Here is a 16,475-nt window from a genome sequence, read left to right on the forward strand (position 1 = left end):
AAGACAGCAGCTGCACCCACTTGATTGTCAGACTTTGAACCATCAGTATAGATCTTGGTGAATTCAGGGTACTTTTGTGTATGAGCATCATGTAGTTGTTGGATGTTAATATTTGCTATGGAACTTTTTCCCCATTGCTCAAGGTATTCATGAGAAGAAAATGTGAGAGTAGACCATGGGGGATCTGGATCGTTTGATTCTCTGAGGATATTATCGAATTGGATGTTCCAGCTTTCTGCTAAAATCTGCAGTCTGATACCAGCAGGCTGAATTGTTCTGGGTTTATTTCTATAGTGAGTTTTCCACAGAGGATCATGCAGGAGTGGCCAAACAGGATGAGTAGGCAAGCTTTTAATTTTAGCTGAGTAATTCATCAGTAACATTTTTCTTCTGATGCTAAGTGGAGGTTCGTGAGCTTCAACGTAAAGACTTTGAACCGGTGATGTTCTGTATGCACCTAGGGCTAACCTAAGAGACGAATGTTGGATGGGCGCAAGACGCGCTAAGGTGCTTTCCCTAGCTGAGTCATAAACAGGTGCTCCGTAGTCTAACCGAGATCTAATTAGTGACTTATATAAGTGGAGCAGGGTACAGCGATCTGCACCCCAAGATGTACTGGAGATTACCCGGAGTATATTCATTTTCCTTGCGCATGAGGTTCTTAGATATTTTATGTGCTCCTGAAAATTTAATTTCTTATCGAAAATTAGCCCTAGGAGCCGAATACTGTTCACGATTGGTATAGGGTGATTGGCCAAGTGCAACTCGGGTTCAGGATGCATTCTGTGCTTTGTGCAGAAATGTATGGCTGTTGATTTGTGGCTTGACAGTCTGTATCCATTTTGTGCCATCCATAATTCAATGTTGTTTATGGATATTTGTAGATGCCTCTCGATATAGTTCATATTCTGGGAATGGCAGGATATGGTAAGGTCATCCGCATAGAGATATGAGTCAACTGTGTTTGGAATGCAGTTTGTAATATTGTTTATTCGTAGTGAGAACAGAGTGGCACTAAGAACAGAGCCCTGTGGGACTCCTTCTTCTTGTATATATGTTTGAGATAAAACCTGCCGGTACTTAACTTGGAAAGACCTATGTCGAAGAAAGCTTTGAATAAAATATGGTAAGTGCCCTCTCATATGAATAGAATGGAGATCTCTTAGGATGCCGTATCGCCATGTGGTATCGAAAGCCTTCTCTATGTCAAGGCATATCATGACGAGATGTTGATTTCTGATGAATGCATTTCTTATGTTGGATTCGGCTTTGGTCATGAGGTCTAGGGATGATCTGTTCTTTCGAAAACCAAACTGATTATTACTGATTATGTTTCGGGATTCAAGATACCATGTGAGACGATGGTGAACCATTTTTTCCAAAGCCTTACTCAAGCAGCTGGTAAGAGAAATTGGTCTATAATTGTGCGGAATCGAGTGATCTTTTCCAGGTTTCGGTATAGCTATTATATAAGAATGTTGCCAGGAGGTCGGGAATATATGTTCTGAGAATATCCGATTGTTTGTTTGTTTGTTATTTGGTTTTTAGGAGCATTAGCAACTAAGGCCATATTGCTCCGGGATATGCGGTGGTCATTTCGTGACCTTTCCGCATCCTCCGTATTTGGTGGTGACGGGCTCGAACCCCGGTCTAATCAAGAAGCGTGTGCTACGCACTGCTGCTCCTTCCCACCTGGCTACGGAGGCGCCTATATCCGATTGTAAAGTTTAAGCAATAAAGATAGTGATTTCTGATTGAGATGTTGAAGCATTATATAGTAAATTCCGTCAGGGCCAGGAGCACTGTTTCTTGAGGTATACAAAACTTCTTTCAGTTCAGAAATTGTTAGTGGCTGGTTATAGGGTAAATGGCAGTTAGCTTTGAAGTTCAGTTTCCTTTTCTCTATTCCGGCTTTAATTTTTTGGAAAGACTGTTGATATGCACTTGAGGCAGATAATTCACAGAACACAGTTCCTAAGGCATTGGCAATCTCTCCAGGAGAGGAGATCTCCTTCCCATTCCAGTTAATAATAGGAGAAGGTGGTACATGATATTTTCCACTTAGCTTCTTTATTTTTTCCCAGATTATTCGGGTATCAGTATCTTTGTTGATTGAGGAGGCGAATTTTACCCATGAATCTTTTTTGGCCTTTCGCCGAATGAAACGAGCTTTGGCTCTCAGTTTCTTGTAGTTAATAAGGTTGGCAGTGGTGGGATATTTGCGGAAGGTATTCCATGCTGCATTTTTTTCCTTTTTCGCTTTATTGCAATCACCATTCCACCAGTGATTGGTATGCCGATGGTTTCTTATTTGAGACTTTGGGATGGCTGTTGTTGCAGCTGTTAGTATCTGCTTTGTAATATATTCGGTGGCAGCGTCAATAGGAAAAGACGTAATGACATCCTCATCAAAAGATACATGATTGGTAAATTTTGTCCAGTTTGCTTTGGAAAATTTCCATTGAGTTTTTGTTTGCGTTTGTTTGAAATGGGTGGATTGAATGCTACAAATCAGCGGAAAGTGATCGCTGTTTAGAGGATTGTCGTGTACTGTCCATTCTATGGTTGGGAACAGGATCGGAGAGCAGATTGAGAGATCGATAGCAGTGCTTGACCCAGTAGGAAAATGGATGTAGGTGGGTAAGCCAGTGTTCAACAGTGTCAGATTCTCTCTATCAAGTAGCATTTCAATAAGTTCGCCACGTCCATCTGAGACCAGTGAACCCCACAATGGATGATGTCCATTAAAATCGCCTAATAGACAGATTGGAGATGGTAATTGAGAAATAAGGTTTTCCAGATCCTGAAATGTGCATAAATGGTTTGGCGGAAGATATATCGAGACCACTGTCAATGTAATACCGATAACTATACGGGTTGCAACAGCTTCTAATGGTGTTTTCAAAGGAATCTGCCTGGAGGGGACTCTTGATTCCACAAGAACAGCTACTCCTCCATGAGGACTGTTAGTTTCAGATCGATCTTTTCTGAAGATGGTATAATTTTTGACTGAAACGGAGACTTGTGGTGTTAAATTGGTTTCTTGTAAGCACATAGCAGCGGGTTTGAAATGGTGAATTAATTCATAAATATCGTCAATACTGCTGCGAAAACCTCTGCAATTCCACTGTATGATCTGTTCCATTATTTAGTTCTGTGGGTGGAAGTTGAGTCTGTCTGTTTTTTGTGGGTGGCTTGTTTACCTCTTTCGAGTTTTAATTTTTCTTTTCTTAAAAAAGTAGGGCGTTCTGAGTCATTAATTTCTTCCATATCTCCATTTGCATGTATTTCCAGCAGATCCTGATTAGTTATGTCATCAGTGTCCATGCTTGGTATATGAGATTGCTTTGCCTCAACAGGATCTGGTTGCTGTGAATTATCTACTGTTTGAGAACGGGGAGGTCTCTGGGATGGAACTGTTAGTGGTGTATTACTGCATTGGTCTACTACGTTTGGTGGAGATGGGTGTTCATTGGATAGGACTAACCGAGCCCAGTTGGAGATCGATGTGTCTGGAGGAATGGTCACTTCAGTCTGACATGCTACTGATTGGTGACTGTGTGTAGCTGGTTGGTTGGTTGGTTGAGTTTTATTGGCGCATCAGCAACTATGGCTATAATGCGCCAAAACCTTGTCATAAAAGGTACTGTGTGTAGCAGTAGCATAGGTGTGTTTCGGCATACTTAATTTTACTTGTTTTCTTGCCTCTTGATAGGAAACCTTATTTTCAATTTTATATTTTTGTATTTTTTTCCCCAACTTCCAGAGGTCGCAGTCTTTGGAATAAGCGGGATGGTTGCCTTTGCAATTCGGACACTGTGGAGTTGGTGCCTTACATTCTGTTTGTGTATGAGTTTTACACCCACAGTTTGCACAAGTTGCATCTCCACGGCATGCTATCTGGGAATGGCCAAATTTCTGGCATTTGAAACATCTTAGAGGGTTCGGGATATAGGGCCGAACGCGACAGTTTAAATATCCTGCCTTGACTGAAGATGGTAGATTTGGAGAACTGAATGTTAAAATTATACTCCGGGTAGGGACTAAATTGCCATCTTTTCGGATCATGATCCTTTTTGCTTGAGTGACGTTTTGTTCTTTAAGTTCTTGAACTATTTCATCTTCGGGGACGTTCAATAAATCCCATTCAGTGATCACTCCCTTTGAAGAATTGAGGGTGGTGTGTGGTGTGATTTGAACTGGGATTCCACTCAAGGTTGTCAGACGTAGTAGTAGCTCAGAATGTCTAGAATTGGTGGTCTCTATTAACAAATCTCCAGATTGAAGACGTTTCACCATTTTTGGTGAACCTGCAGCATGTTCTAGGCATCTCTGAATGGTGAAGGGGGAGAGCTTGCCGACAGGTTGCGTTGACAGAGAATGTATAATCAGGAAGGCTGGTAATTCCTGTCTGCCAGTGTCTTTCTTCATTCTCTTTGAGATAGAGGAGTCATGGTCAGTGTCATGTGTTTCATTTAATTGAGAGCTCTTCGGCTCTAAGCGTGGAAAATCACTTGTTTCCATCTCTGCTCCTTTTAGCCCCGGGGGTTGTCTTATCCCCCAGGTTACCGGCCCCGCCACGTGGAGGCAGGAGCGGTGCCACCAGTGACCAAGCGGTTGTAGAAGTTAGTTCTTTGTTATTAGTAAAATATATACTAAATAAAGAAAGGTTGTTTTCCTTTCTGTGTTCTTACTTAATACTTTAAGCACAGAACAACTGGAAGTAAATTAAATAGAAAAAGACACTAGAAATCAAATAAAACGTTTTCTTTAATAAGGGCACTCTATAGATCACTGAGAAAATCGCTTGTCACTATCGCTTGGCACTCGGGGCCTACTATCTCAGACCAGACAGAGTGATAGAAAGTGTGTTTGCAAGAGTGGTATAAAAAAAGGTTGCAACATATTCAATCCAGGGAGCTGACTGATTATTAAGTTAAAGCACGGAAGATGCAAATAATATCTGTGACACTAAAATAAGGTTGCTATGCACTCATATACTAATTGATGTGTGAGCACCCATCGTACCTCCCCTATACACATGATACTCAAATACTTGAAACAATGGGTTCTCCAAAGTCCATATCAAATGAGCAAATGGGGAACCAACACTTAAGTCCTAAAGTTATTAATTTTAAAACATGCAAGCAAGTCATATATAGAAGTCCATAATTATTTTAGTTTGTTTGTTTGTTATTTAGTTTTTAGGAGCATTAGCAACTTAAGGCCATATTGCTCCGGGATATGCGGTGGTCATTCCCTGACCTTTCCGCATCCTCCGTATTTGGTGGTGACGGGCTCGAACCCCGGTCTAATCAAGAAGCATGTGCTACGCACTGCTGCTCCTTCCCACCTGGCTACGGAGGCGCCTAATTATTTTAGTATAACACTGACAATATGAAGATTAACTGCTGTCTTTCAAATTGTGGAGTGTTACTGGGCATCAGTCTCTTATAAACTTATAATAACTTTGACAGTTATACACTTAAAAACTTTAGTAAAGCTTTCGATACTTTTCCACATGAACATCTTCTCTACAAACTGGAGCAATGTGGCATTAGGGCAGGTTACTGCTATGGATAGAGGTTATTAATGACTACTGTTCTTCATGGACTTCAAAGTTATCAGTGGACCCCCCTTACTCATTTTTAATATTTATTGATGAAGGCATATCAAGTTTAATGCTTCTTTCAGTTTGCTGATGATACAAAAGTGTGCAGGGTAGTTAATGACAACAGTCAGGGTATGTTATTCCAACAAGATCTGGATAAATTAAGCAGATGGGCTGCAAAATGGTAATTGAGGTTATCCTTACTCTTTCTTAGATGACATATAAGGAACAAAAATTTAAATTAGAAAAGGATGGTTGAAGAACAATATGTAGAAATGGTTTCTTGCCAGAGAGTAATTGATTATTGGAATAAACTTCCACCCAGTGTTGTAAAAGGACTTTGAATAAATTTAAGGAAGGATTAAGCAAATGATTAGATGGGGATGGATGGACAGATATTTTTTTTGTGCCTGTAATAAATATAGCAATAATACAAAATTTTAAAAAATCGACTAAGACAGACAGACACACAAAGCGTAAGTACAAGGTGGCTATATATAAAGTTCCTGTACTCCTGAAGCCTCTGCTGACCTAAGGAACAGATGCAATTTACTTTTCCTCTGGTGGTGAGTTTGTCACCACCAGAGGGAAAAGTAAAGGTTGTTGCTCAATTTCAAAACAATGATGTTCAACACATATCATATACCATTGCTTTTAAAGTCTGCAAGCAGAGCCAATCCAAGCTACAGATAATCCAGGCTCTCACCCAAGATGTTGTTTTCAAGCACACTATTTAAGCAATAAAGGTGCATGAATGTATTTGTAATAATAAAATTTATCAGAGAACCAAGAATTGCCTTCATTTTCAATTTCGTATGAAAAGGAGAGCAATTATCTAGTCTTTAAAATGTTCAGTAAATGCTCTGCTTTCACAAATAAATAAAAATTAAGTTCTGTGGCTATTACTAGCACCTTGTCTGGAGTGCTAAAACACCACAAATTACCTCTGTCTCCATGGATATGAATGTCAGCATGTTAGATTCAGTCCTTCAAATAATCCCAAAGCCAAAAGGCAGAGGTTCAACCAAGTCAAAGGAAGAACAAGCTGGCCATGGCATTTGGAAGTATCAATGACTAGTGTACTCCACCCCCCCATTACTCAGCACTCTACCACTGATGAAGTTTGTTTGAAAAAATTCCTTTATACTGTTCACATATGTGGAGGAGCAGAATAATGCATAAGCACAGCTGTCTAAAGCCATCTAGAGAAATGTGGTTCTAGAATAACCCTATTATATGAAAGGACATGGCTCAGAGCATGTCTCAGGCCTGTTGCATAGATCCTTCTGAAAAAAACCGAGAGCCAATGATATATTTAGCTAAATTCTCTGCTTCCAATCATACTAGAAAGTTTGGTTCAAAGGCTGGTTGAGTTTCTGGATTATTAAAGGTGCAATCAGCCCAGTGGTTATGACAGCAGACCACCAATGTGGTGGGATCCAAGTTTGAATTTCACAGCAAAAAAAAAAAAAGAGCAAAAGTTGCATTGTGGGGCCTACCTCTCCAAAGGTTGGAGTGATGGCTGGAGGCAAAGAGTAGACCACACTTCAAATATCATTTTCAAATGTGGAAGTTATATCTAAAAAAACAAAAAACTTCTAGAGAGGGTGACCAGATTGGTAAGGAGTGATAAATGATGTTCATAAAGTACAACTTGGAAGATGTGGTAAAAGAATATCTCCCTAAGATGTCCAGTTTGACAACTGGATGTCTTATCAAGATCTGATTTAAGTGTATAAGGGCCCAAAGTTAATCAATAATACAAATGAGGGAGGAAGCAGCATAAGTGGGATATGATGAATATGGTCTTGGCTACAGTTGCCGAATGTAGGCAATAAATGAAGTTAATGACGACTTTTACAATAACAATTTATAATTCAGTTATTGTAAAAGTCGTCATTAAAAAAATGACTGATATTGATATATAAATATGGTTTTTCGATAATAATTTGATAATATTTTGTTTTATAATTTAATGATTATTAAATTACTATTTTATAATGTAAAAAGAAATGAAAAGCAAAGGCACATTTCTGATATTTGGTCCCAGGCATCAGAAATCCTAGTTATGCTGCTGGAGAGGAGCATCTTCTCACTGGAATCCAATCTTCTGTTACTCTCCTCAAGATATGTAGAATTTTAAAAAGTAACAATCTTAAGATATATAGAATCTTAAGAAGTAACAAAAGACTGGATCTCATGATGTTTACCTTTAAGCAACTTACTGTATAGACAACTGGAATAACTTACCTTCCAATGTAGCCAAAGCAAAGAGTTATTATTATTAGCCATATGGTGAAAGGAAGCCTGAGGCTTATGCTGCACCAGCCAAAAAAAAATTTGAGTTACCCTGAAGAAGAGAAAGAGAGAGAGAGAGAGAGAGAGAGAAGTAGAAGGGAATCATCAAGAAAGAGAAGAATGATGATATCCAGCTCAGGACCCTGGGTGTGCTAAGCAAACACTCACCAGATGTGAGTTTAGAGATATTCAAGATGGAACTGAATGAGAACTTTCTGACACATTGAATAATACAAGTGATTCGGAATTTATATTTATTTATTTTATTTTCTGGCTAATCTAAAGGTTTTATTCTTTGCATTCTTTTCACATTGTAATACTAATATTGTACAACTAATTAAAAACTGATGTAAATATTGCAATTCTAATTTTTTGTAAACATGTTATATATTATGTTACAAGCATTATTTTTATTAAATTGAATTTGCTAAATGAGTTTATTTCAAAATTTTATTAACTATTAAAAGGGATTCAGTGAAAAACCTACAATTATTACCAAAGTATATGTGAAGAGAAAATGGTTGGGAATTTTTGTTTTAGGACACTGCCTCAACGATTCTTTCATTTTATATTGCTTCAATTCTTGTAATTTGCACTGCTACAATTCTCACACAATTTGCAAGAAATGCATAAATTTTAATAAACGATGACAATTATGTCTCTTAAGTGATATGGTTGCCATCACTGATAATGTTTTCAAAGTATGGAGAGTAATGTACAGTTCCATGGAGTACCTTTTCCTGCTGTAAGTCTGCTTAACAATATGAAAAATTAATGCATTTGCATATGTTTGTGCTGCCATTGTCAGAGGCCTCAGAACAAGGAACTTTAATCATGATTACACTGTATATTGAAAGAAATACAACTCACCCAGTCTTGATATTGTAGCTGATCTAGGCCTGAATCAATTTCGGTTGGTTCTATGGACTGCCGCAATTCCTACAAAATTAAAATTATTGGAATGTTTATCATTATTATGCAAACGATGCTAGGACTCTAGGATAGAGATGACACAGTTAAAATTCAGAAAACAAAAGAGTATACAAGAATGCTGTACACATGTATAATGGCTCAGTTAAAAGGCCTAGGTAGGAAATCAGAGATCTGATCAGAATAACATCAGAATTAGAGATAAAGGTACCCTGCTTTGCTGCTCTAGTCCAAGGCATAATTTTAGTTAAAAAAAAAAAAAAAAAGGTGAATTAGTTCTATAGCCCTAAACCTGAATACTACACCAGGATATGTGATAATGCTAGTATAATAGTAATAAACCCACACTTGTGATAAACTGAGTAAAGTTCTTTAAAAAAATTAATTAAATAAATTCTGTTTACACTCCAAGATGGCCAGTGGGTTGGAGCAGTTCACAAGACAAAGAGAATACAAGAATATCACTGTATTTAGCAAACACATGGTCATGAACCACAGTCAACTGAAAGGTGTGGTATTAAAATTCCCTTGCTTTTGACCACTTGCCATGTAAGTGCTTCCCTGTGTGACTTCCTAAAGCTAGAAATGTTACAAATCTCTGTCACTTCATGAGATGATTTGACACCACAACAAAGCATCACATCCAGCAATATAGCTTAAACCTGCAGTTGAATGGACAGAAACAATCTCCTCCTCCTCATCAGACCTTCACAATTTTTTTTTATGCACAACTGCACCCGGTCCCTGCATTCCACATAGGATGAAGTGTTAAATTTCGTATACTTGGCTTCTATATAAAAATACTTGGCTTCTTTGATCTCTCTTCCAGAAGTATATAATGGCTTCTTTGATCTCTCTTCCAGAAGTATATAATGGCTTCTTTGATCTCTCTTCCAGAAGTATATATTGGCCTGTCATCCATTATCTGAATAACTTTTCCACTGATTGTTGAAGACAATCTGTAGAAATGTTATTCAGATAATGGGTCAGGCCATTATATATGACAATTCCCCCACCCCATAAGTAGAAATGCAGTTGCTTAAACAATCAAATTTACTTACAGAATGGCTAAAATATTGACATTCTGTTGGAATCTCAGCAATTCATCACAACTCCAAAGTGCTAATCCACATTCTGCTAAAAACTGTATAACTGCAATAACTCTTTGGAGAAACATTACAGCAATATTCCCATTCTTTATCAGCCTGAATCTAAAGCATATTATCATCTAGGTTACCAATATTTTATTGTCTTGTGCACCAGACCAGTGGTGCATCTCAATGACAAGAACTGTTTTTGTGATGAGAAATATCAGTAGACAAGTTTCTGTCACTGAAACCATTGTTATTGAATTCGAATTGAATAGCTAACAAACAAAGCAATATACATTACCAGTGGCTGATGAATACAGTAGCCATTCACGTAGAATTTCATTCCCATTAAGATGCTTTCTACAGAAAAGTCTGTGCAGTGACAAATCCATTTGGTATACTGTGAGAAGCTTCAAATGCCACTTATTTGGGCTGTTTGCATCCAATATTTGTGCATTTCTTCAGTAATATCTATCAAACAATCTACAGTCATTATTGAGTCCACATTTTAATTTGGCAAAATATGATGTATGAGTATCATGTGACATTTCTTTAAAGTACCTGAAATTTGATTTTCAATTTTTTCAAGTTTTCCTTCACTATTTTGGAGTTTACTAATTCCAGATCAAATAATTTCCAAGTGTGCCTCGGATAGCAGATTCGCTGTTTTATGCTTATCTTCTTTATTTAAAGTGCCACTTTAAAACTACAAACATGGAGAAGATAAACAAAAAAAGTGTATATATAGTAGAACATACAGAAGATAAGCATAAAGGAGTATGTACAGTGGAGGGTTATATGAAGTACTTTGTTGATGTTAAAAATTGAACAAAGGGATGTAAATGAGAAATATAAATAAAAAACAAGTCACCAGGAAGAGAATTTACCGATTAAATAAATTAACCACTAAATGTTAAATTGAAACCTTATTTTTAACCTTTATATTACTCATATCTTTAATTTGGTAAAAAATATTTTTGAAAATTTGAATTAAGGTAACATATACACATACTTTACTTAAAGTAACACATACAATTTTTACTACAGCAGAGCTGAGAAGATTAATATGTATAATTAATTAATTAGTCTGTGAAGTAATAGTGACCCAGTACCATTTTTTTCATGGTTGTCAAGTAAATGTATGATTAGAGAACTTGTTAAATCTAGTAAACACAATAATATTATGAGTTCAGAAGTATGCTTGCATTATGAAGTGGATATACAGCTTTAATGAATAGAATCTGATGTATTATGCATTTCACTTTACTAAGTAATGTAACTGGATAAGAATATCTTTGAATATTAACAGGGGCACACTTTAAGATTATTATTATTTTAACAGCCAGACTACGGTTCCTTGCCAGAACTGTAGTCTGGTTGTTAAAATAATAATAATGTTCAATAGTATCGGTGAGCGCGGGATTCTCAGAGAATCCATTGCTGCTGGCAACCCAACAGGATCACCATCTAAGTGTGGACAATGGTGCTCACACAGGGACACCTGCCCCTGTGACTTTTCAACCCACTTCCCCTCACCATTATTTGGTGGACCCTCTACTGTGGGAATAAAGTACAGGCCTACCTGTACTTTATTCCCACATTCTGACCCACCTTCACTATATTCCCCGTGCTCTTTTCTAATAAAAACCTTTTTTCCCCCAAACTTGGCCTCTGTCAGGAAGCTCAGACGAACGTGGTAGAGGCTAGCCAGAGAATAATCCTACTGACCTGGCCGCTTCCCCGTTGGCCAGGGATTGTAACATGGGGTCCCAACAGGGGCCCCTGTGGCCAAGTGCCAGAAGAACAACAGAACAACATACCACCACACTACACGACACAAACCACACATCACTCACACTTCTGGCATCTATAGAATCTGTAATCTTCACGAGAGTACTAACTGTGCAGTTGTGGGAAACCACCAGTGGCACCTTACCCTCAACACTACGTCCACTATGTTCAATAGTACCTAATTTAATGTGAAATACAAATATCAGAATAAAATACTGTTTTGTCACAACACACAAATTGATATATTTATAAATGGTGCTTTATAGATACATTACTTTTTTTTTTAACGTAAATTTATCACTGTTTGCAGTAGTGAAACTACGTTACGTCAGTGGCATAGTAACATGGCCCTTTAAATGCAAGTGCCCTGGAGAGGGCACTTGCACCAGTCAGTTTATATTAGTGGGATGGCACTATTTATTTTGGGACAAATATATTGCATTTACCCTAGCCAACATATAACCTCATTATGCCGCTGCTTACCGCCAAGTGTGCCACCACAGGAAACGGGAAGAGGAGTCAACTTGGATACCGCATTTAGTATGGTTTTGAAGTTCACTGCTCAGCAATCTGGCAGTTGGAAGAATTTATAGCTTTGCCACTGCAAGCCCGAAATTAACCAAAAAAAAAAAAAAAAAAACCAAATAAAGTAAGCACTGTTATGTTTCTAAACGAACAAATAAATAATGGCATCCTTTGTGTTGTGTGTGTAAATTTAAAAAAAAGAATGCCACAATGATTTATAGGGAGTGCTGCTAAGATTATCTTCCTTAGAAGCTGGTATTGCCATAAGTGCATGAAATACATGAGCCAATAAAGTCTACCAACACAGCGTGCTGTGTTGGTAGACTTTATTGGCTCATGTATTACTTTTAACCCTTAAACTTTTAACCCTTGTGAAAAAAAAAATTATACTCCCCCTTAAAATATTTCATAATATTCACTTACTTTTCAAAATAAGCACAAATAAACAGCTCTGACAAAATTTAGCTATGAGTGCATGTACATACTTTTATAAATTTATACAATATATACTTCAATACATTTAATTTCAAATACTGAAATAAAATACTTTCATATCGTATTAGTGGGATGGTTTCTTTATATTTCATTTAAAAAGGGCTTCGTAAAACCAAGTGTGCCCACACACTTTGGGTACCTCTGGTTTAATTTGCATTTATTACCGGCATATATCGTGTATGGATTAGGCATGGTTGACTTTTGTTGGGATAAGAAGCGAGACCATACTCTTTCGTCTCCTCTTCATCAGACCTTCACAATTTTTTTTTTTTTTTTTTTTTTTTTTTATGCACAACTGCACCTGGTCCCCGCATTCCACAGCGGATGAAGTGTTAAATTTCTATAAAAACGTTTAAGGCAAAAGGCTCCTATGAACCATGACCCAATGGTTAATTGGCCTTGCAAGTCCAAAATAACCCCAGTGGCTCACATCTGGTGAGTATGGGCTTGGCACACCCAGGGTCCTGGGCTGGATATCATCATTCTTCTCTTTCTTGGTGATTCCTTTCTACTTCTGATTTTCTCTCTCTCTCTCTCTCTCTCTCTCTCTCTCTCTCTCTCTCTCTCTCTCTCAGGGTAACTCGGGGAATTTTTTTTTTGGCTGGTGCAGCATAAGCCTCAGGCTTCCTTGCACCATATGACTAATAATAATAATAATAATAATAATAATGAATTTTGGAATAAGTAACAATTCTTTAATGGTTTCCCAGTTTTCTTGGTTGTTTCTTTTTATTTTTAACACTTTCAGATTAAAAACTTAGATGTGTAGATTTTAGGGATGAATTATTTTAATAAAATAAAAATATTTTTATTTAAATATTAAAAAACAATTTCCGAGTTACCCTGTGAGAGAGAGAGAGAGAGAGGAAAAGTAGAAGGGAATCACCAAGAAAGAGAAGATATCCAGCTCAGGACCCTGGGTGTGCCAAGCTCATACTCACCAGATGTGAGCCCCTATCTTTTATTAGTCCCATGTATAACTAGCCTTCGCGGCTATAACTCTAGATAGAAGGGCGAGACAAAATTAGGAAGGATGGAGATAAAGTGAGTAGTTTTTTTTTTTTTTTTTTGCTGATGCAATATAATCTTGCTTCCTTTCATCATTTTGCTACAACTAATATCGATATTAAAACAATACCTCCAAGAAACACATGCTGAAAATTTGGTGTCGATCGAACTTTTTCTCTTGAGTAATGCTCGAAACATACTTTCACGAACATATAGATTTCTGTGGGGGGGGGCGGATTTATAGTCTGTGTTCGCATTCAGCCTTTAAGAGTTTACCCCAGGAATCAATGAAACATATGCTGATTTGTATCGATCCAATTTTATCTTCTCGAATAATGCTCGAATATCCGAAACCAATATCGATTTTTGTGGGAGAGAAGAGAACTATCGAATTGATCCTAATACTTTCCGAGGAACTAACTGAACCTACGATAAAATACTGGTGTTTATCTGAATTTTTCTTATCGACTAATGCCCAAACATCCGAAACATACTTCCATTTATATATCCCGAAGGTTTTGTTTAAACAAGTTATGCAATGCATGCTGTACGTTACCTTTCAGGCGCATGCGATTTTCATTTCTTACATGCTCATTTTTCTCGTGTGATTAAAATTAATTAATTAATTACTAACTTGATAATAATATATAAAAGCAATTGTTTTCACTTCATTGCATATACCTCATTTAAGAATCGATTGAAAAAAAAAGGGGGGAGTGACATTTTTCTTTATAAGTGCTATTTGTTATTCAGTAAACTTCGTAACTTAGCGAGAATTGCTCTTACAAATTACAGCTATGTGGCTAGTCATGCAGCACTTGTGTGCGCAGGTGAATAGTTTGACACTACTTTAGAACAGCTGAGAGTGAAGAGACAGAAGTGCCCAGTGTGGGTACATCTTGGAAAATATATGCTTTGCCGAAGCGTTGGTTATTCTCTCCAATAAAGAGCGGCTTCCTTAGGCACACAGACAACAGATTAATTCCACACAGCTAAGATTATTGCGGAATTATAACCAACAAAGGCTGGCTGATAATAGGAAAGAGCCACAACAACAAACATGTACTTGTATATATTACTGATTAATTAATTAATTATAATGACAACCGATGCTAAAAATAATAAATGTTACATAACGTAGTCGTATTCGTATAAACAGCCAAAAGCGAAGTACCACTCTAAAATTCGCTCTCATATCTCATTCAAACATATGTCGAATTTTCTTTTTAGTATCCAGCAAATCATACATGGTCACTGGAGAAACTATCCCTGCAACTGTTCCAATTCTTTGCTGAAACAATTGCCAGTTCGTTTTCCCTTCTGTCCTACCTTCGATTTGGTTCAGTTGAATCAATGAGCATTAGTATGTTTAAAAAGAAGCTTGCAGTTAATGGAATGGCACTGTCATTGCAGTATGATCTTAAAATTAAAAACCTTATAATATCATTATAAAAAATTAAAAAAATGTTTTCTTGACATGTATCAACGAAAATGATAAATAATGATAGTACAAATATGATCAATGATAGGGGCTTAGAGGGGAACAGGTATCCTGTGTGTTATCAGACACTCAGCCTAAAACACTGATGGATCCAATATCTCTCTATTACAGAAGATTTAGGAGAAGTCCGGTTGGCCTGCCTCCCTAAAATCCACTCATGCACACCTCCTCGATGGTAAGCCCTGTTACATCACTTAGGTGGCAACGAACGTGTAGAGTGGTTCTCTTCAAGACGCCTGGTCAGCGTGAAGAGGAAAAGACCAAACCCTCCAAGCATGCAAAAGAAATGGCCCTCAGTCCCCAGCAGCTTTCACTCTCCCTCTTATGGCAGCGAGAGGATCAGAGTGGAAGCAGAGGGTACTAAGAATATCTGGCTGCCATGCACGGAAAATGAACTTGGCCTGTTATAACGTAAGATCACTCATCGGTGAAGACAGGATATTAGAACTGGAAAAAGAATTAGAAAATGTGAATTTGAATATCATCGGTTTGGCTGAAACAAGAAGAAGAATTGAATCACTTATAAGTTTATCAAGTGGAAATCTGCTGTACACCAATGGAAACAGTGAAAGGAGTGAAGGTGGAGTTGGGTTTCTGGTCCATAAGGATTTTAAAAACAACATTTTGGAATTCAAAAGTACATCACCAAGGGTGTCAAGATTAATACTCAAGATTTCTAAGAGGTACAGCGCTAAAGATTATAATGATTTATACACTAACATCGAGCCATGATGATGAAGAGGTTGAAGAAATGTATACCGAAATTGAGTCTTCTAGATGAGCAGAAAACCCACTACACTATTATTATGGGGGACTTCGATGCTAAAGTTGGAAAAGGGAAAACCAGTGCAGAAAGAGGAACTATAGGAAATTTTGGAATTGGTGATAGAAATAAAAGAGGTGAAAGACTTATGGAATTTGTAGAATCTCAAGGACTGTCAGTAATGAACACTTTTTTCAAGAAAAGTGTGAACAGAAAGTGGACATGGAAGAGTCGGATTAACAACTAATGAAATCCACTTCATGCTCACTAACAGAAGATATATTGTGAATGATGTTACCATCCTGAATAAGGTAAACGTTGGAAGTGATTACAGAATGGTAAGATGTACACTTGATATAGATGTAGGAAAAGAAAGGAAAAAACTGACTCGGAGTAAATAATACAAAGGTCTTTGAGATAACAGAGGAGGAGGAGAAAAAGCAGTATGTACTGGAACTTAAG

At 37.4% G+C, this 16,475-nt stretch overlaps 1 protein-coding gene across 1 annotated transcript in view; it reads right to left on the reverse strand.

Moving 5' to 3' along the window:
- Nucleotides 1-16,475, reverse strand: part of LOC150080911 (protein spire homolog 2-like) — a 220,854-nt gene that overhangs the window by 94,158 nt on the left and 110,221 nt on the right. The window contains exon 5 of the mRNA XM_090382155.1: nt 8,780-8,848. Coding sequence (XP_090238281.1) covers nt 8,780-8,848 — 69 coding nt within the window. The remainder of the gene's footprint in view (nt 1-8,779; nt 8,849-16,475) is intronic.

The sequence above is a fragment of the Mastigoproctus giganteus genome, chromosome 9 (genome assembly GCF_048544385.1).
Source record: "Mastigoproctus giganteus isolate SK-2022 chromosome 9, ASM4854438v1, whole genome shotgun sequence".
Classification (NCBI taxonomy): domain Eukaryota; kingdom Metazoa; phylum Arthropoda; class Arachnida; order Uropygi; family Thelyphonidae; genus Mastigoproctus; species Mastigoproctus giganteus.